This window comes from Gossypium arboreum, chromosome 3 (assembly GCF_025698485.1).
Source record: "Gossypium arboreum isolate Shixiya-1 chromosome 3, ASM2569848v2, whole genome shotgun sequence".
In the NCBI taxonomy this organism is placed as follows: Eukaryota; Viridiplantae; Streptophyta; class Magnoliopsida; order Malvales; family Malvaceae; genus Gossypium; species Gossypium arboreum.
This window is the reverse complement of record NC_069072.1, coordinates 7,755,011-7,771,365: the sequence shown is the minus strand read 5'-3', so window position 1 is coordinate 7,771,365 and position 16,355 is coordinate 7,755,011. Positions and strand designations below refer to the sequence as shown.

Genomic DNA, 16,355 nt, shown 5'->3' with positions numbered 1-16,355 from the left:
AGATAATGAAGGGCAAAATGGTCAATTGGAAGAGAGAAATCTAGAAAGTAATAATGATGCTAGAGATATTTTGATATTTTATAATTATTTAATTAGATAAATATTATTTTATTAATACTTTAATAAGATATTTTATTATTATTTTATTAGTATATAAAGAAAGAAAGATGAGAAGTTCTCATCCATATTTTCCCATGCACTAACGTGAGAGAAAGAGAGGAAGAAAGAAAGTTTTGCTTTCTTTACAATTTGGTCCTTTTACCAAAATTCACCATTTTCACCCAAAAATCAAATGAATTTCTATAGCTACCAAGAGACAAAATGTTAAGGAGAGCATGGGAGTTAGAATATCAAGTTGGATTCAAGAAATAGAAGCTGGAGGAGAGAGAAATCAAGTTAAAGATTAGTATCAATAGAACAAGGTAAGTATATCAAGATTTTAATATGTTTTTAAGTTTGTTATTATTGACAAAGCATGGAAATAATGTTATAGTAGAGTTTTATTACATAAGGTTCTATGTTTTTGATATGTTAGTAAAGAGAAAATAAGAGAAAGTGATGAGAAATGGTGTAGAAAAAGATAATAAGGGTGTTATAACATGGTAATTAATAGCTTGCACAAAAGCAGTTTGGACAAAGACGAGAGACTAACTTTGAAAAATCACCATAAGTTGTAGAAATCGAATTAGAAGATGAAAAAATATGGAATTAAAGCTTATTGAGTATGGTTTCTCATAGAAGAAATAGTGTAAGCAATGGATTTGTAAATTTTGAGATATAATAAATTTTGTGAGACAAAGTCAGAATGAATTCGGGTTCCCCTGTTCTGACTTTGAAAAATCATAAAAAAATTGAATAAAAATAATTAGGGGCTTAAATTTATATTTCTAAAATCCTGAATGAGTCTATTTTAAGAGAAACAAAAGAACATCATTTGAATCCTGTATGAGGAGATAATTAATTTTTGGTGAAGAGGGTCGAATGTCGAGACAATGAGCAGGGGTAACTTTAAAGAATAAACTGTACTTATTGGCTAAACCAAAAATTCTGAAATTTTTATGGTAAGAATATATATGAGTCTAGATTCAGGGAAAATTATCAGATATTAATTTGGAGTTTTATAGATCCAGATATAAATAATTTAGTGACTATGATGCAGATAGACAGCTTGAATATTCATAAAAGTAAATAATAAAAATTATGGATAATGTTACTTACAAGTGTGTTATCTACATTAAGGATGTGGAATGGAGAGGAGGAGGAAAAATATGTATGAATATTCATCTAGCATGGCTAATTTGCATATTTTAGGCTCAGGGACTAAATTGAATAAAAGTAAAACTTTATGGGCAATTTTGTAAACATGTCAAAAATGACCAAATTGCATGAAATGGATTATTTTATTATTTAAATTACAAAATTGAATGAAATTATTAATTTAGTTCAAGATCGAGGGAAAACATGTTTTAGGGATTAAATTGAAAAATGTTGAAATTATGAAAATTCGATATTTTATAGAATTCATGGATTGTTATCAATATATATGAGAATAATAGCTGGAAATAAGGATTAAATTGCAAGAATTTTATTTTCCTGACTCTAAGGATGAAATCTTCATTAATTAAAAGTTTAGGGGCAAAATGGTAATTTTTCTTAGAGCATTAATTAAATGCATTAGAATATGAAATGAATGAAAATGATGATCAAATTTATTTATAAAGATCCGGACGACTCAAATATGAGACTTGATCGTGGAAAAGAAAAGATATCGATTAATGAAATTATAAACACAAACAAGCAATGAGGTAAGTTCGTAACTTGAATTATATTCTTAAATGCTTGAGATTGTATGTTATTTATGTGAATATGATTTGAATGTTCATTGTATGAAAATTTATGAAACATTGATAAATTTGATAAAAGGAGAAGAAATCCGGTTGAATGAAAGGAAAATTCGATGGATCTCGAAAAGGAATTGACGATAAAAGGATCTAGCAGGACGGGTGATCCTATCTGATATAGCCCTCCAAGAATATGTGTAAAATGGATTTAGCCGGACGGGTAATCTAAATTAGGTTCAATTTAGCCTGGACTGGTAATTCAGATCCAAGCTCATTAGAGTAATTGTCGTTGCAGGGAGTGTGCTCTCTCATTAGAGTAATTTAGACAATACTCTATGAGTTTATATTACAGGGGATTTAGCCTGGACTGGTAATCCCACTGTAAGGATGAGGTTCGCGGAAGTGTGCTCTCTGATATGAAATGTGTAAGACCATGGTTGAAAGATACCATGGCAACCTGTGTGTAAGACCATGGTTGAAAGATACCATGGCAACCTAATATGAAATGTGTAAGACCATGGTTGAAAGATACTATGACAACGTGACATGAAAAGAATAAGACCATGGTTGAAAGATACCATGGCAATATGACAGAAAATGAGTAAGACCATAGTTGAAAGACACTATGGCATCACGTCAAAGATAAATAAGACCGTGGATGGGAGACGCTATAACATCTGTTGAACAATTGATATTCAGGTAAAATGTATCAGATGACGAATGGTTATATGAAATGGTTGTGTGAAATGTTTACAAGAACTGGTCATATGAAAATATATGTACAAAAGCGTTGTATGAAATAATTATGAAAATGGATAAACGAAATAAGTATAAGTACATGGAATATAATTTATGTTAAGTTTGATATAAGCTATTACCGAATAAATATACATAAAATATATGGAAATGATGAAGCATAAAATATTGATATAATGAAATGAATGATATATGCTTGTGAAGAAAGCAGTAAGAGCATGATATGTTTCATGACATGTACATATATGATTATCTTTGATATGTTGATACAAGGAAATTATGTAATTGAGACTATTATTAAACTCAAGTGCGACATGTCGAGAAAATAGATATATCAATGTTGAATTTATATGAGATATGTGCAAGTATACTAACAATGTTGTTGTTTGATGCTTATACAAGTGCCAAACTGTTGATTGAATGGTAGTATATTTATTTTATATGATGCATTGAATTGGTAAGTATTTTAATTTTTTAAGTGATCTGCAAATGGTAGTAATGCTCCAAAACCCTGTTCTGGCAGCCGATACGAGTTAGGGGTGTTACATTTAGTGGTATCAGAGCTACGGTTTAGTCGGTTCTCAGACTAAACGTAATATATGTGAAGTCTAAAAACACATGTCATTATAATATGTGATAGTATGATATCTCCCGACTCTGATGAGATTTGTTTTACTTATAAAATGAGATGCTTTCTAACCCAAGATAATTTTGATAATGCTAAAAACGATACTCAGGTATATGAGTACATAGTTGATTAGAATGAATCGGAATTCATAAAGGTATGAATAAATACATGTCGATGATGAATGTTATGTGTATTATTAAAAGTAAATTATATTGCTACACGAAATATTGTGTTGATGACTAAATTACAAAATATATAAAAGTGGTATAAGAAGTACATGATAAGGATTATTAGTAAATTATGGATGAATAGTGAATTTTGAAAAATATTACATGTATTAAAGTGTTACATCTTGGATTTCCTATGCACATGAAGAGAGCTTCTAAACTCAACTACGAATTTATTGTTGATAAAGTTCGGAATAAACTTAATGCTTAGAAAGCCAACAGTTGATTCCCATCCATTCGATATTGGTTTTTGTTTCGAATTATTACATGCAATGTTGCATGCTCCCTAATAGTATTCATAGTCACCTGGATCAAATCAACAAAAAATTTGCTTTGGAGAAGCGATGCTCTAACGAATCATGACAACCTTATCAAGTAGGACTTAATCTCACAATCTAAAGCTTATAGAGGTTTGGGTATCCCAAAAGAAAAAAAATCAGGCTTTGTTAGTTAAACTTGATAGGAGGCTCATTCAGGAAAAAGATAGCATTTAGGACAAAATCCTTATATAAAAATATCTCATTAACCTTAGAAATCCGCACCTATTAAGGACAACATCTCCGATCTGGTCTTTCTTGAGAAAGATTAGCCACTTTCTTGAATCAGGGATAAGATGGGTTATTAATGAGTAGATTTGTGAAATTTTGGAGTGATAATTGGTTGAGGAAAGGCCCCCTCCATCATCTAGTACAAGAACTTCTAACTTCTTTTGAGGAGACTTGGTCTTTCAAACAAGTCCGCAATAACTGGGATCTTAATGAGCACAAGCACCCCTATTTCACCTCATGAGTTAGGCTTGGATATGTTTGTTGGGGTCTTTCGAAATTTGGATCTTTTACTCTTGCAAGTACATATTCTTTCATCCAGGCATATAGTGCCCATTCCCATGTCACCTCTTCTGATTGCAATATAACTCTTTGGAATTTAATCTAGAAAGCTCGTCTCCCTCCAAAGCTAAGTTGTTCCTTTGGAAATATGGATGGATAGCTCTCCCAACCCGATCTTTTATGCTTCGCCGAGGAATGAATATAGTAGATCTTTGCCATTGTTACTCAAGTGAACAAGAACCCATTATCCATCTATTTCGAGAATGTCATGTTGTCTAGTAGCTATGGAATTTTGTTTATTCTCACTATTTGGGCCTCTTCAACAAAGAAATTGGGAGGAATGGATTCAAGGTAATGTCACCTCAAAAGAGTGGGTCTATCATCCATCAATTCATTAGTTCATTGTCTTTGTTTTTGCCCAATGGAAAATTTGCTTGAGTTGTAATGCATTAGTTTTTTTCAAAATTTAAACTTCTACGAGGTTTTGTGCAACGAATAATCCTTGGTGCGGGGGAATTTTTTGCTCATTCCCCTGTGAAGAATCTTAACTTTCTAGAATTTGTTCTAGTGCCAGGGAAACTCCTCCAATGGGATCTTTCAAATTAATTTATGATGGATCATCTTTTGGGAATCCGAGTAAAGCAAGTGCGCGCCATTATTCGTGATCACTAGGGCACTGGGTGATTGGTTCTTTCTATCACATCATTAATCCAACTAGTGTAAAAGTGGAACTTTGGGCATTGAGAGATGGACGAGCATTAGTCCCTGTACTTTTTTGAAAATTGGTTGATTTTAGTCCCTATACTTTTAGAATTTTGAAATTTTAGTCTTGATCCAAGCAGTATCAGTTAAATCCATCTGATTAAGTTCAATTACTAGTCCTGTATTATGCGTATAATTGGACATTTAGTTCATATTCTCCAATTGAATCATTTTAAATCTCTATACTTTTTGAATTTTAAAATTTCAATCTTGACACAAATAATAATAGTTAACCTATTAACATGATTCTTAGTGAGTAATATCTGGAAATAATAAGCTAACATGATATTGAACATATGATAACTCGTTTGTCCCATTAATATTTGAAAATAATATAACTTAATGAATTTAATAGATATTGTTTGGTGAAAATTAAAATTTAAAAATTTAAAAATACATATATTAAAATGATCAAATTAATATACAAAGACTAAATTCGCATAAAGACTAATAGCATTTCATATCTTTGATTCAAGGTTTGATTGTATGTTTTTATATATTCGTTTCAGGATTTGATTGTCACTCAAGTTTGAAGAACAATCTTCCAAAATTTACACTGAAATTGTTACCACTTGTATTCAATTATTAAATAACCAAACCCAACACACCATCACAGCAGGCACTTAAGATAAGCAGCAGGGGGGGTTATTGCATTAGATAATAAAACTGAAATTAACCCAAATAAAAGCAAACATTTCCCAGTAGAAGTTTTAATTAGGAGGTAACATACAAATATTCATATCCCTCCCAACATATAAACGAGAACTCTACCACCCTTTATTCGAATAACATCCAAAGCCCAACTCAGGTATGCGATTGCCCTTTACCATCCTCCTCTTTGAGAACCACCAGAGGAATGTGCATTTAATCTATCAAGCACAGCATTGAAATCCGGAGGCTGCCCGCTCTCTTCCATCCTCTGAATCACACTGGCAACATGATCACCTCTGAAACCCATGCTCACCAACTTTTCAATCAGCTCACTGTAGGGATGATTGCGAACAAACTGCGGATGGTTGGTGTTTCTAACCATAACATTAGGGCCAGTACCTGGTTGAGTCTGAAGAGAGACATTTGCTGCTGGGGGATATCCACCCTGTGAGAAGTTAGGCTGCTGGGACGGGTGATGTGTTCTACCCCCTTCACTATCATATACCATGTAAGCACTTCCCGGAGGAAAGGGGGGATTGGAGACAGGTCCTGTGTACCTATCAGTCGGTTGTGCTCCAAAAGTGCCTTTGATTTGTTGAGGAGGTTGCTGGGGAGCTGTTCTGCCGGGTACTCCGTACCCATAAGTAATGGTATCAGCACGGCTAGACACGGGTTGAGGAAGTCCAGAATATGAGACCTGCATGGCCATGCTGTTGGGCAACGCCTCTGGTTGAGATTGATTTGTTGATTGAGTTGGAGGGTAGGGAGAGTAAGCTGGTGTTGATGGGGCCCTCATCTGTGGTTGCATAGAGGACTGCTGCTGCGGTTGCACTTGCTGCGATAATTGTTGAGGCCATTGCTGCTGATACTGAGGGAATGATTGGACCTGATTACCTTGGGATTGTGTAGGCTGTGTTGGCATCCTAGAGATGTCTTGTATCTGAGGCGGTCGGTATTGAGGATCAGAAGTCACATATTGACTCTGGGGGTGCTGATTTTGTGCTGGGGCAGGGGGAGGGTTAGGGTTAGGGGCGGGGCTGGAGAAGGAGCTGCAGCTGGAGCTTGAGGGTTGGATAATTGATTTGAAGGCATGTAGTAGGATTGTTGGGTCAAATTTTGAGGTGGGGCTTGAGAGTGTGCCGCCACAGGCTGTTGTTGTGATGCTACTTGATGAGGTAGGGAAAGAGCTAATTGTTGGTTTTGCATCTCAGATGTGTGGTCAGTCTTTTTAGGATCAGAGGCAGGTGGTGATACTCTCTCCTCAGTCGATTGTGAATGGCTGGAAGAAGATTCCTTCTGTGCAAGTTGTAGCTTAGCCAACTCCTTCTGAGTCTCCGCAAGCTCCTGCTTATCTCTTAGGATCTGCACAGACCTGTGGACCTACAATGTGCATTGATACTTGAGGAGTAAATAGCTTGAGTGAAATGGAACTCAACACATGCATGATATCGTACTATGAGTATCTTCTCTCCATGCAGATCTATGTAGAATGAACCTAACCTGAGCCTAAATTAATCATTGTCCCAAAAAACATTTTTATGAAGAATAATTTAATGTCAACAATTGAAGAAACTGAAATTTAAAATTATAATAATAGCTGGGACTCAATATAAAATATAGTTCTTTTTCCAATCATATTATCAAAACTTCTCCTTTATGCTAGCTCCAATTTAGACGATAGATCGGTACCTTTGTGAGCAAAGACAAATACATGTTTGCTTTAAAGAAAAATAAGGATCATATAACCATCTCACTGCTACAAAGGGAGAGAAAGCACACCCGATTGATTATCAGGGTTGAGTGTATAGATGTGGCGCATCTTATAGCCAATTAATAGATTAAGCCACCTTATCCGAAAATATAGGATGTTCTAGGGAACTCACCTCTTGTAGATGTTTCTCAATAGATTTAAGCTTTGAATCTGCATCTCCATTCCCATGAACTAAATCAGCTCGCATATCTCCAATTGATCTATCAAGATTGTAGCAATATAGCTCCAACTGTGATAATCGAGAACTTATTCCTTCAAGAAAGCGCATGAGATTATCTGTGTATCTTTTCATGGTTTTTTCAACAGTAGCAGCCACATCTGAGGAGAAAGAGTCTTCCGGCTGACTGTATCCACTAGGTGGAAACATTGAACGTGCTACTCTTCCTTTGTGAAACTCCTGCAGAGTTGGTACGACGACAAGATTAATTATTTACTCTTAAGCAAAAGGGCCACTATGCCACTAGCTCAGAAACACAATGGGCAGAATGGAAAAAGGAAAGTGTGGATGATTTTTCCCCATAATAGATTGAAATACAATGCACCCCTAAAGACAATATGTCTCGATTCTTCTATAATATCACAAAGGAATTCATCATAGGCTCAATCCAATATCATGCGAGGATTGAATAAACTGAATAGCATGAAGTATGACAACTTTCGAGGCCTAAATTACAGTTTGTGGAACTTTGATGGAACTGCATGTTACCTGTTCTTGGTCACCCTTTACATATGAAACAACAAAGAAAAAGGCTTAGGATCAAGAATTGAATGCTCTAATAAATACACACACACAAATATGAGTAAAAAAAAAACCTAAAAAACAGTGGACCTTGACCTCCCTCTCCAACGACAGATGTCAAACCACACATCTGTAGCTGATTATTCAATAACCCTAGTGTGTTCTTAAGATGCGAGGACTTATTTCATCGAAAGATGAAAGATAACTCTATATTGGATCGAAATATGTTCTACCAAACCAAAAGTTGTGACATAACTTGCAATATGTTCTACCAAAGATAACTTGCCATGGACTTCAGCCACTAATATGAGATTCGTAATCAAAGCGAGAAAATTCTCAAATATATATTTTACGTTTCTAAAAACAAACGAAAAGCCCAACAATCATTCCAAAAAAGAAAAAAAAAAGCAATAAAAGGGGAAAAAAGAACCTAGAATGTCGAAATTCATTACAAATATTTACAATTAAAAAAAAAAAGAACAAGAAAAGTTCTAATCTTTACTAATTTAAGGTCAAACAGTCTATCATGTTGATAGAATTAAAGGGAAAAGAAATCCAAAATTCATCACAAAACAATGCTCGATTAAACCCAAATCATATGAAATATTCTACCCCCAACAACAACAAAAAAAGAAAAAAAAGAAAACCCTAGAAATGAAATTGCAGTTATACCTTATTGGAGCTGTTGGGTTCGGTGTGGTTGCCATTGGACGATTCCTGGTTGCCGTAATCCTCATAGGAGCAAAGAATATCATCGGACCCAAAATCAAACCCTTTGGAATTACCCGTGTTTCCCCGACCCGATGATCCAGATGCCATTTCCTCCAAAAACACAGATCCGAACAGTAAAATTACTTTTCTCTCTCTATTTCTATTTCTGGAAGAGATAACAAAAAAACAAAAACAAATTTTTAAATAAATGGAAGAGAGATTATGGTTTTCGCTTTAATGAGCTTGTCTGCAAGGCAAGGAATTTTCTTTTGAAAGTTTTTTTTTTTTTTAAATTTATAGGTAAACAGAGAGAAAGTGGGGAAACGTTTATTGTTTGTTGCAATTAGATAAGGATGAGTGATGATCCTTTCCCTGACTTTCATTTTCTTATTTATTTCACATTTAGTCCTCTATTTTGTTCCTATTCTCATTTTTTACATTAATTTTTTGTATTTTTCATTTATGTCACTTTATTTTAATTTATTTTTGTTTCTGTTTTGTTAATTTTCTTCCCATCCCTCCAATCATACACAAGATGATTTAGTGAGTGAATTTTGAACATCACTTTATCTTACAAATTATTGATATTTTTTTACAATGTCTAAACTCTAACGTGATCATAGAAATGCAACAGGGCCTGTCTCCATCGACCCGTGGGTGCACCAATACATTTGGTGTTTTCTTTAACATTATAAATAAATATTGAAATTTTATTTTTATCTATGGTTTAATTTTTATACTTAATTTATAATGTAATTTAATTTTTATATTTTTATAATGTTATTAGTTAATTTAAATAATTAATAATTTTTATTAAAATATTAAGTAGTTAGAAATAATTTAAATAGTTTAGATATTAGAGATTTGATATATGGTTTTTAATTCTTTTAGGTTTGTCTTATTTTTTGCATTATAAGATAATAGCTAAATTTTAGTTCGGTCCTTACAATTTATTAAAACTTGATATTTAATCTATATTTTTAATTTCTAATGTAATCTTATATATTTTATAATATAATTTTTAGTCTAAATAATTAATATTTTAATTATTTCAATTAAAATGTTGATATTAATTTTTCTCAAGAGTATTATTCTAACAAAAATTGCGTTATCATGATGAGTGTTTTTAAGGAAAAAATCCATATCAACATTTTTAATGTTATTTTTTACTACTACATTAAAAAAATTAATTTCAAAATATTGCATGTAAATTTAATAGAAGAATTTTAATAGCAGTAATAACTAGACCTAAATTTTTAATTTCAAAAAGTAAATGAACTAAATTCCAATATATTAAGCAGATAAAGAACATATTTTAGTTTTTAAATTTAGCTTATAATTAAGCTCTAAATAACAATTAACCCGATGCCAACTTGGATCGAAAATCATAGTAGTTTAAAGGCATAATGATTTATCTGGGTCTCTAACTTTACAAAAAAAAAAGAGTCATATTAACCTCTATTTTTATATTATTTTTAGCCTTTAAACTTGCGATATTTGTCAAATCACCCTAAAATGAATGAAAAAATTAATGTTTTTTAACTTTATTACATACAAGTGAATGGCACATCAATCTTTAATTAATATTTAAAATTTTAAAAATTTCAATAAAATTGTAAAACCTAATTTTAAAAATTAAGAATGGCTAAAATTATTAAAATTATAAAAGATATATATTTTAAAATTTTAAAAATGAATTAAATGTTAATATATTATTTATATCATAATCTACGCACATAACACGCTAGTAAAATTAATAAATATTAATCTTTTCATTCATTTTAAGGTGATATGATAAAAAAATTTAATTTAAAAACTAAAAATTAAAAAATTAAATGAGAAGCTGAAATAAATTTTTTAAGTTGGAGGAAAAAAAACTATTTAAACTTTTAAAGCAATGTTCTTGATGTCATTTAAAGTAGAATGTTAACAAATCATGTGTTCTTTGTCAAAAGCAAATCAGAATATTTGAATTTTATATTAAAAAATCTCTCACAAATAATTGATCATTATGATGAACTTTACTTTGTCAAAAAGTAATTATACTGTCTTCAACAAGTAAATCAAATAATTTAAATTAATTTAAAATTTTAATTTAACATAAATACAAAAATTGTATTAGTTTTAATAAAATTAGTTTTCTTAATATTCAAAATTTTATAGTAAAAAACATTATTCTAATTTCAGAAATATGTAACTCATAAGTAAATAAATTAAATCTTGAAATTACAATTTAATATTGATATAAAATTTAATTTCGATTTTAATAAAATATTTTTACCAATTAAATATTATACATCGTTGTAATTCCAGCAATCAAGAGTAGGTGTGTTTGTGCATGCTTAAAAATTAGAAAAATGTTATAAGTAGAAGTAATTATATTATTTTTCTAATAATAAAATAAAATATCATTATAATAATATACTAATTAAAACAATTATGAGTTAAAAGAAAAATTCTCAAGTCAATCAAGAAATTCACAGCCCCCTGTTTATTCTCTTACCAAGGTCCTCCAAATATTAATAATAACAATAAAAAGGCACTAAAATTTTGGAAAGTCTCAAGTTGTGTGTAATAAGAACTTTCAAATTGCTGTGCCCAGAACTGCGAAATATTTAATTTCAACAAATTAGTTTATACCCACTTTGTATAAAAAAAAAAGTTAAAATATTATTCAAACCCTTATTTTTGTTTGTATTTAGAATTAGTCTCTATTTTATTTTTATAAATTTAATCCCTCTACTATTTTAATCTTAAAATTTAGATCCAATTGTTATTTTTAAATAAAAAATTCTCTTGATAGCCATGTAACAATAAGATGATGTGATAATATGAATTTAATAGAAAAATTTTAACAATATTAATAATTGAATTTATATTTTAAATCTGAAAAATAAATTTCTGAAAAAAAAAAAAGTAAAGTGACTTAGAGAAACAAACTAATCTAGGTTAAAACTTAAAAGGATTTCACTTCTATGTTTGGAATGCCCAAATTGTGTTAAAGGATGTGTGGTTGGTTCCGGTTTGGGCTTGTGGGGGTTACCAAAACTTCTATTTATTGGATGACTGGGTCAATATTTAACAGGGCTTGGGTTAACAATTATCCTTATATTTTTTATAAAAATATTATAAGTATTAAATTATTACAACATAAACTATTTTAGAATAATCATAAAATAGAATCAAATAATTACAAATATAACATACTAAAAGCTAAATATAATGGAGACTAAAAATTAATAAACTAAACTAATTAAATTGGACTAATAAAATCCACACATAATCACTATACATTATGGAACTGGGAAATCCACCTTGATGATAATGGTTGCCTTCACAAAATTTCATATTAAGTCGTAAGTCAGGAATGCATAAACTAGTGTTGAGTTGAATGGGCTGTCGTAGCCGAAACTAAACAAATGATTGACAGAAGAATCTTGTAAGCACCCAAACAAAGTATATTTGCTAACTGTGTTACTTATATTTGGGTGAATCTTGCATGGCCTGGATCCGTCTTTTCCTTTCTTCTTTCTCTTCCTCTTCCTCTTCTGTCTTCTGCTCTTTTTTCAATGGTTGGGTTTCATGTTAATTCTCAAGTTAGAGTTTGGAGGTGAAAAATCAGTGGTGTTTTTATAAGAAAAGTACATCACTGTTTTTTTGGTATTAAAGTTCAAGCAACAGAACCAGACAAGGCCAAGATCGGTTTCTTCTTCTTTTGTCTTGCCTTTCTTTTATTTATTTATTTGGCTTTGGATGAATCAGATTTACTACAAGGCAATGATGTCAAAGCACTAATTTCTTGTTCTGTTGAGGTATGGAAGCATGGAGGTCAAAGCAGTGATAGAGAGATGGAAAAATGATCTGCGAATAGAAAGGAAGGCAAAATAATTTTTAACCTTTTTTTTTTTTTGAACCCTAGAAATATGAATGGGAAAATTTTTCACAAGTCAGTTCCTGGGAATAAGTATTCGATTGAGTCAAGTTAAATCGAGTCAAAAAATTTTTTAGTTAGTCGAGTTGATAAATCTTATTTTAGCAATCGAACTCAATTTGATTTTTTTTCTGAATTGAATTGAGTCAAGTCGAGTCGAGTTAACGAATCTTATTATTTGTACTCAATATTACGTTTACATGGACTGATTATTTAATTTGTAGACGAAATACAAGATTATTTAACTACATAAGTAATATAATAATTTTACTTTTTTAACTTAATTAGTAAGCATTTATCAAAATAATATAATTTTACCTTTTAACTTAATGCCTTTGACTTTTAACGTTAGAAAAGAAAACATTTATCAAAACGAAATAGTTTTGCATTTTCTTATTCTGATTTTCGGATAACCCAAAATGTGTAATTCATATTCGAGTTATACCGAAAAATTTAACTTTTTATTCGAGTTGATCCGAATAACTTGATTAACTCAAATAACTCAAACTATTTAATTTAAAATTTAATTTTTTTATCGAATTTTTTCGAATCAAATCAAATTTTATTCACTCTTATTATATTCGACTCAATTTCATCTGTTCTTTAAATAGCAATGCCATGTTTTGCTCATCTAGAGTGCCACGTGTCAAAATCAGACAAACTTTAATACCATCAGGGTAGGGTACAAAATATAAGTACTGGAACTAAAATAATAAATTAAAGCTATAAATACCACATTGATAATTTTATCAAAAAGCAGAAGTAAAACTTGTCTTTATCCCACGATTATAATTTTGTATCTGGCATGATTATAATTTATTTGTTTTCAAGATTTCACGTCTTTTGATGTTCAAGAATGTGGTGGCGTAAGTTTCCAAATACTAAATATATAATAAAATATATAATAATTTTTTCAGATATTAAATGAATATATTGTATTATTTGTTAAATCATTTAAAATCAATAAATTTTTTATATCTATTAACTTTGTTTATGTAGTATCCACATAACAGTCCACATATATATTATGTTAATAATTAATTATTTTTAAATTTTAAAAATATTTTAAATATTTTATAATTGTTAAATAATTTTAGTAAATTTTAATTTTAAATAATTTTATAACTTTTTGAATTTAAAAGTTTTAAAATTAATTATTATCGTATCAGCACAGTGAGTAGTCGATAATATTTTTATTTATTTTAGAATTATTTAATAAATAATATAATTCTAAAATTTAAAAAAATAAATGAAAGGTTAAAATGATGTTTATAAAGTTGAAGGGTTTGTGAATATTATAAACATATGGGCAAGTAGTATTCCACAAACCATTCATTCATCCACAATGGGGAAAGGAAGCTAAGTGACGCCATGCATTTTTCATTTGCAAAAGTAAATGGTAGTGTTGAGGTTAATTAGGTCATAAGAAAGGGTATTTATATTCGATAATGTTCCTCACATCACACCCAATATATTCTGACTTGAAAGCTATGTTGGTGTACGTGGTTTTACTCCCTCTTCTTACTAGTGGCATCTGATGTACAAACCAGACAATAATTTTGCTTCAGCTTCCCACTCAAATACAATCTCCACCTTTCCTCTACTCATCACCCCACATAACATGATAGAATATCAAAAGAAGCAAAAACAATATTTATCAACTTTTGTAGGTTATAAATTATTAATATAAATATAATTAAGTATGATATTAAATTTAATAAAAGATTTTCCTTTCAAATAATAATTTGTTCTTTTCCGTTAATGATATATTAGTATTGTTGGTTAAAGCGAAGATTATAGGTTCTTGAACAATAATGTTGAATCTTATTATTTATAATTGCGATGTATGTTTTGTAATAGTTTGATTCTATGTTATAATTGTCCATCAAATTCTCAAAAATAATTCATTCTTTCGACTAAATAAAGAAAAATATTAAATCTTAATTATTGTATTTCATTTATCGACCATAGTGTATATTAAGCATTGGATTGAACATGAATCACAAGTCAATTAGACACTAACTTATGGCTCAACTCAACATAAATTTAATTGTGAAATTACTAAAATACTCTTACTTTATATAATCTTCAAATAAAATAATTGAAAAAATATTATTTAAAACTTCAATACAAGATTAACAATTTTTATTAAAAAACTCTCGCTACTTCAGTAATAATTATTTATTAAAATATTTTTAATATAAAATATTTTAATTCACTCACCTGTAGTGTATAAAATCAATTTCCATTTGGAGAAAACTATGGAGTAAAATAAGGAAAAGCAACATTACTGGTTGCTTTGGCGATACCCAACAAGCCTCCACCCTCACATGCTGCTGTATGTAATAATGTAAGGAAAAGAAAGCACATCATTAATTTTATAGTACAATGATTCTGGCAATGCAAATACTACAAGCTATGTCAACCAAAAATAATTGATATAGATTTTCAACAAATGGAAAGAAAAAAAAAGAAGAAGTTTTTAACAGATGAGGATGAAGACTAAAATCATGATTGAAACGGTTAGTTTTTATTCGTCAATAATAAAATCACACCAAAACATTCAATCCATCCATGAATGATGATGATGATTAAACCGCAGCTTAAATTATTGTCCACAAAAATTACATAATGCATACAGCAGAGAACGAGTAAATCCCAACATCACAGCTACTTGTGTTTTTTTAGTTGTCTTCGTCCCGACCCAGTTTGTCGGCATGATTTTGTTTTTCTTTGTCGGCTTCAATTCTCACGATTTCTTTGCTTTCATTATTGCTCATTTCAACCCCCAACGATGACAGTTTGCTTGTACCATTTTTCTATAAATTATAATTATACCTTAGGTAAATTATAAGTTTAGTGCCTTAGATCTGTTAAAAAATTATATTTAGTTATTGAAGTTTTAAAAATTATTGTATAGTTACTAATGTGGTGATTATATTTGTTATGTCTGTATAATAGACCTTACAGTTTATCAATAATTTAGTTTGCAAACCTCAATTTGACGAATTATATATTTCTATTAACGCTAAAACTATATGAAGGTCACGAGGAAACTCAAAGTAATTAATTGTTAGTCGCTTTATGTTTAAATGCACACAGAAAACAAAAAAAAAACAGAGAAAAGGAGTAAAGAATCTACTTATTTTATTTCATAAGCTCTAATAATTTAAGAGGACTGAGCATCACATTTATACAATTTTAGCTAAATCACACTCTCATACCTTAATACCTTAACATGTTCCATCCTAAGACATCACATCATATCACTATCAAAGGTATCAAATCAGATTTCTACGTCAACAATTTTAAATCACGTGGCCAAAATTATCCTCTATTATAAAAGTGCAATGCAAATAGATCACAAGCTCAAGTAGATAACCTACCAAATCTCCTTCTCTCCAAAGAGAATTGGGACTTTCTCCCAACCTTCGTTCCTTCATTTTTCACCAAACATTTATCTACTTCTCTTTTTTTCACCTCGCTAGTTAACAAGATCTATTTCTTTAAA

At 30.3% G+C, this 16,355-nt stretch overlaps 1 protein-coding gene across 1 annotated transcript; it reads right to left on the bottom strand.

Annotated features, from left to right (window-relative positions):
* Window positions 1–5,664: 5,664 nt before the first annotated feature.
* On the bottom strand, window positions 5,665–9,284 carry LOC108476299 (uncharacterized). The gene is made up of 4 exons (XM_053025487.1): window positions 8,875–9,284; window positions 7,576–7,860; window positions 6,783–7,072; window positions 5,665–6,729 (listed from the first exon to the last, which is right to left on the bottom strand). The coding sequence occupies exons 1-4, from the start codon at window positions 9,019–9,021 to the stop codon at window positions 5,865–5,867; spliced, it is 1,587 nt and encodes a 528-aa protein (XP_052881447.1). The 5' UTR covers window positions 9,022–9,284; the 3' UTR covers window positions 5,665–5,864.
* Between the last annotated feature and the right edge of the window lie 7,071 nt (window positions 9,285–16,355).

Coding starts and splice junctions, on each gene's coding strand:
- LOC108476299 (XM_053025487.1), bottom strand. CDS start 9,021: ATGGCATCTGGATCATCGGGTCGGGGAAACACGGGTAATTCCAAAGGG. Junction 7,861..8,874: donor AACCCAACAGCTCCAATAAG/GTATAACTGCAA, acceptor CCAACTCTGCAG/GAGTTTCACAAAGGAAGAGT. Junction 6,730..6,782: donor ACCCAACAATCCTACTACAT/GCCTTCAAATCA, acceptor CTCCTTCTCCAG/CCCCGCCCCTAACCCTAACC.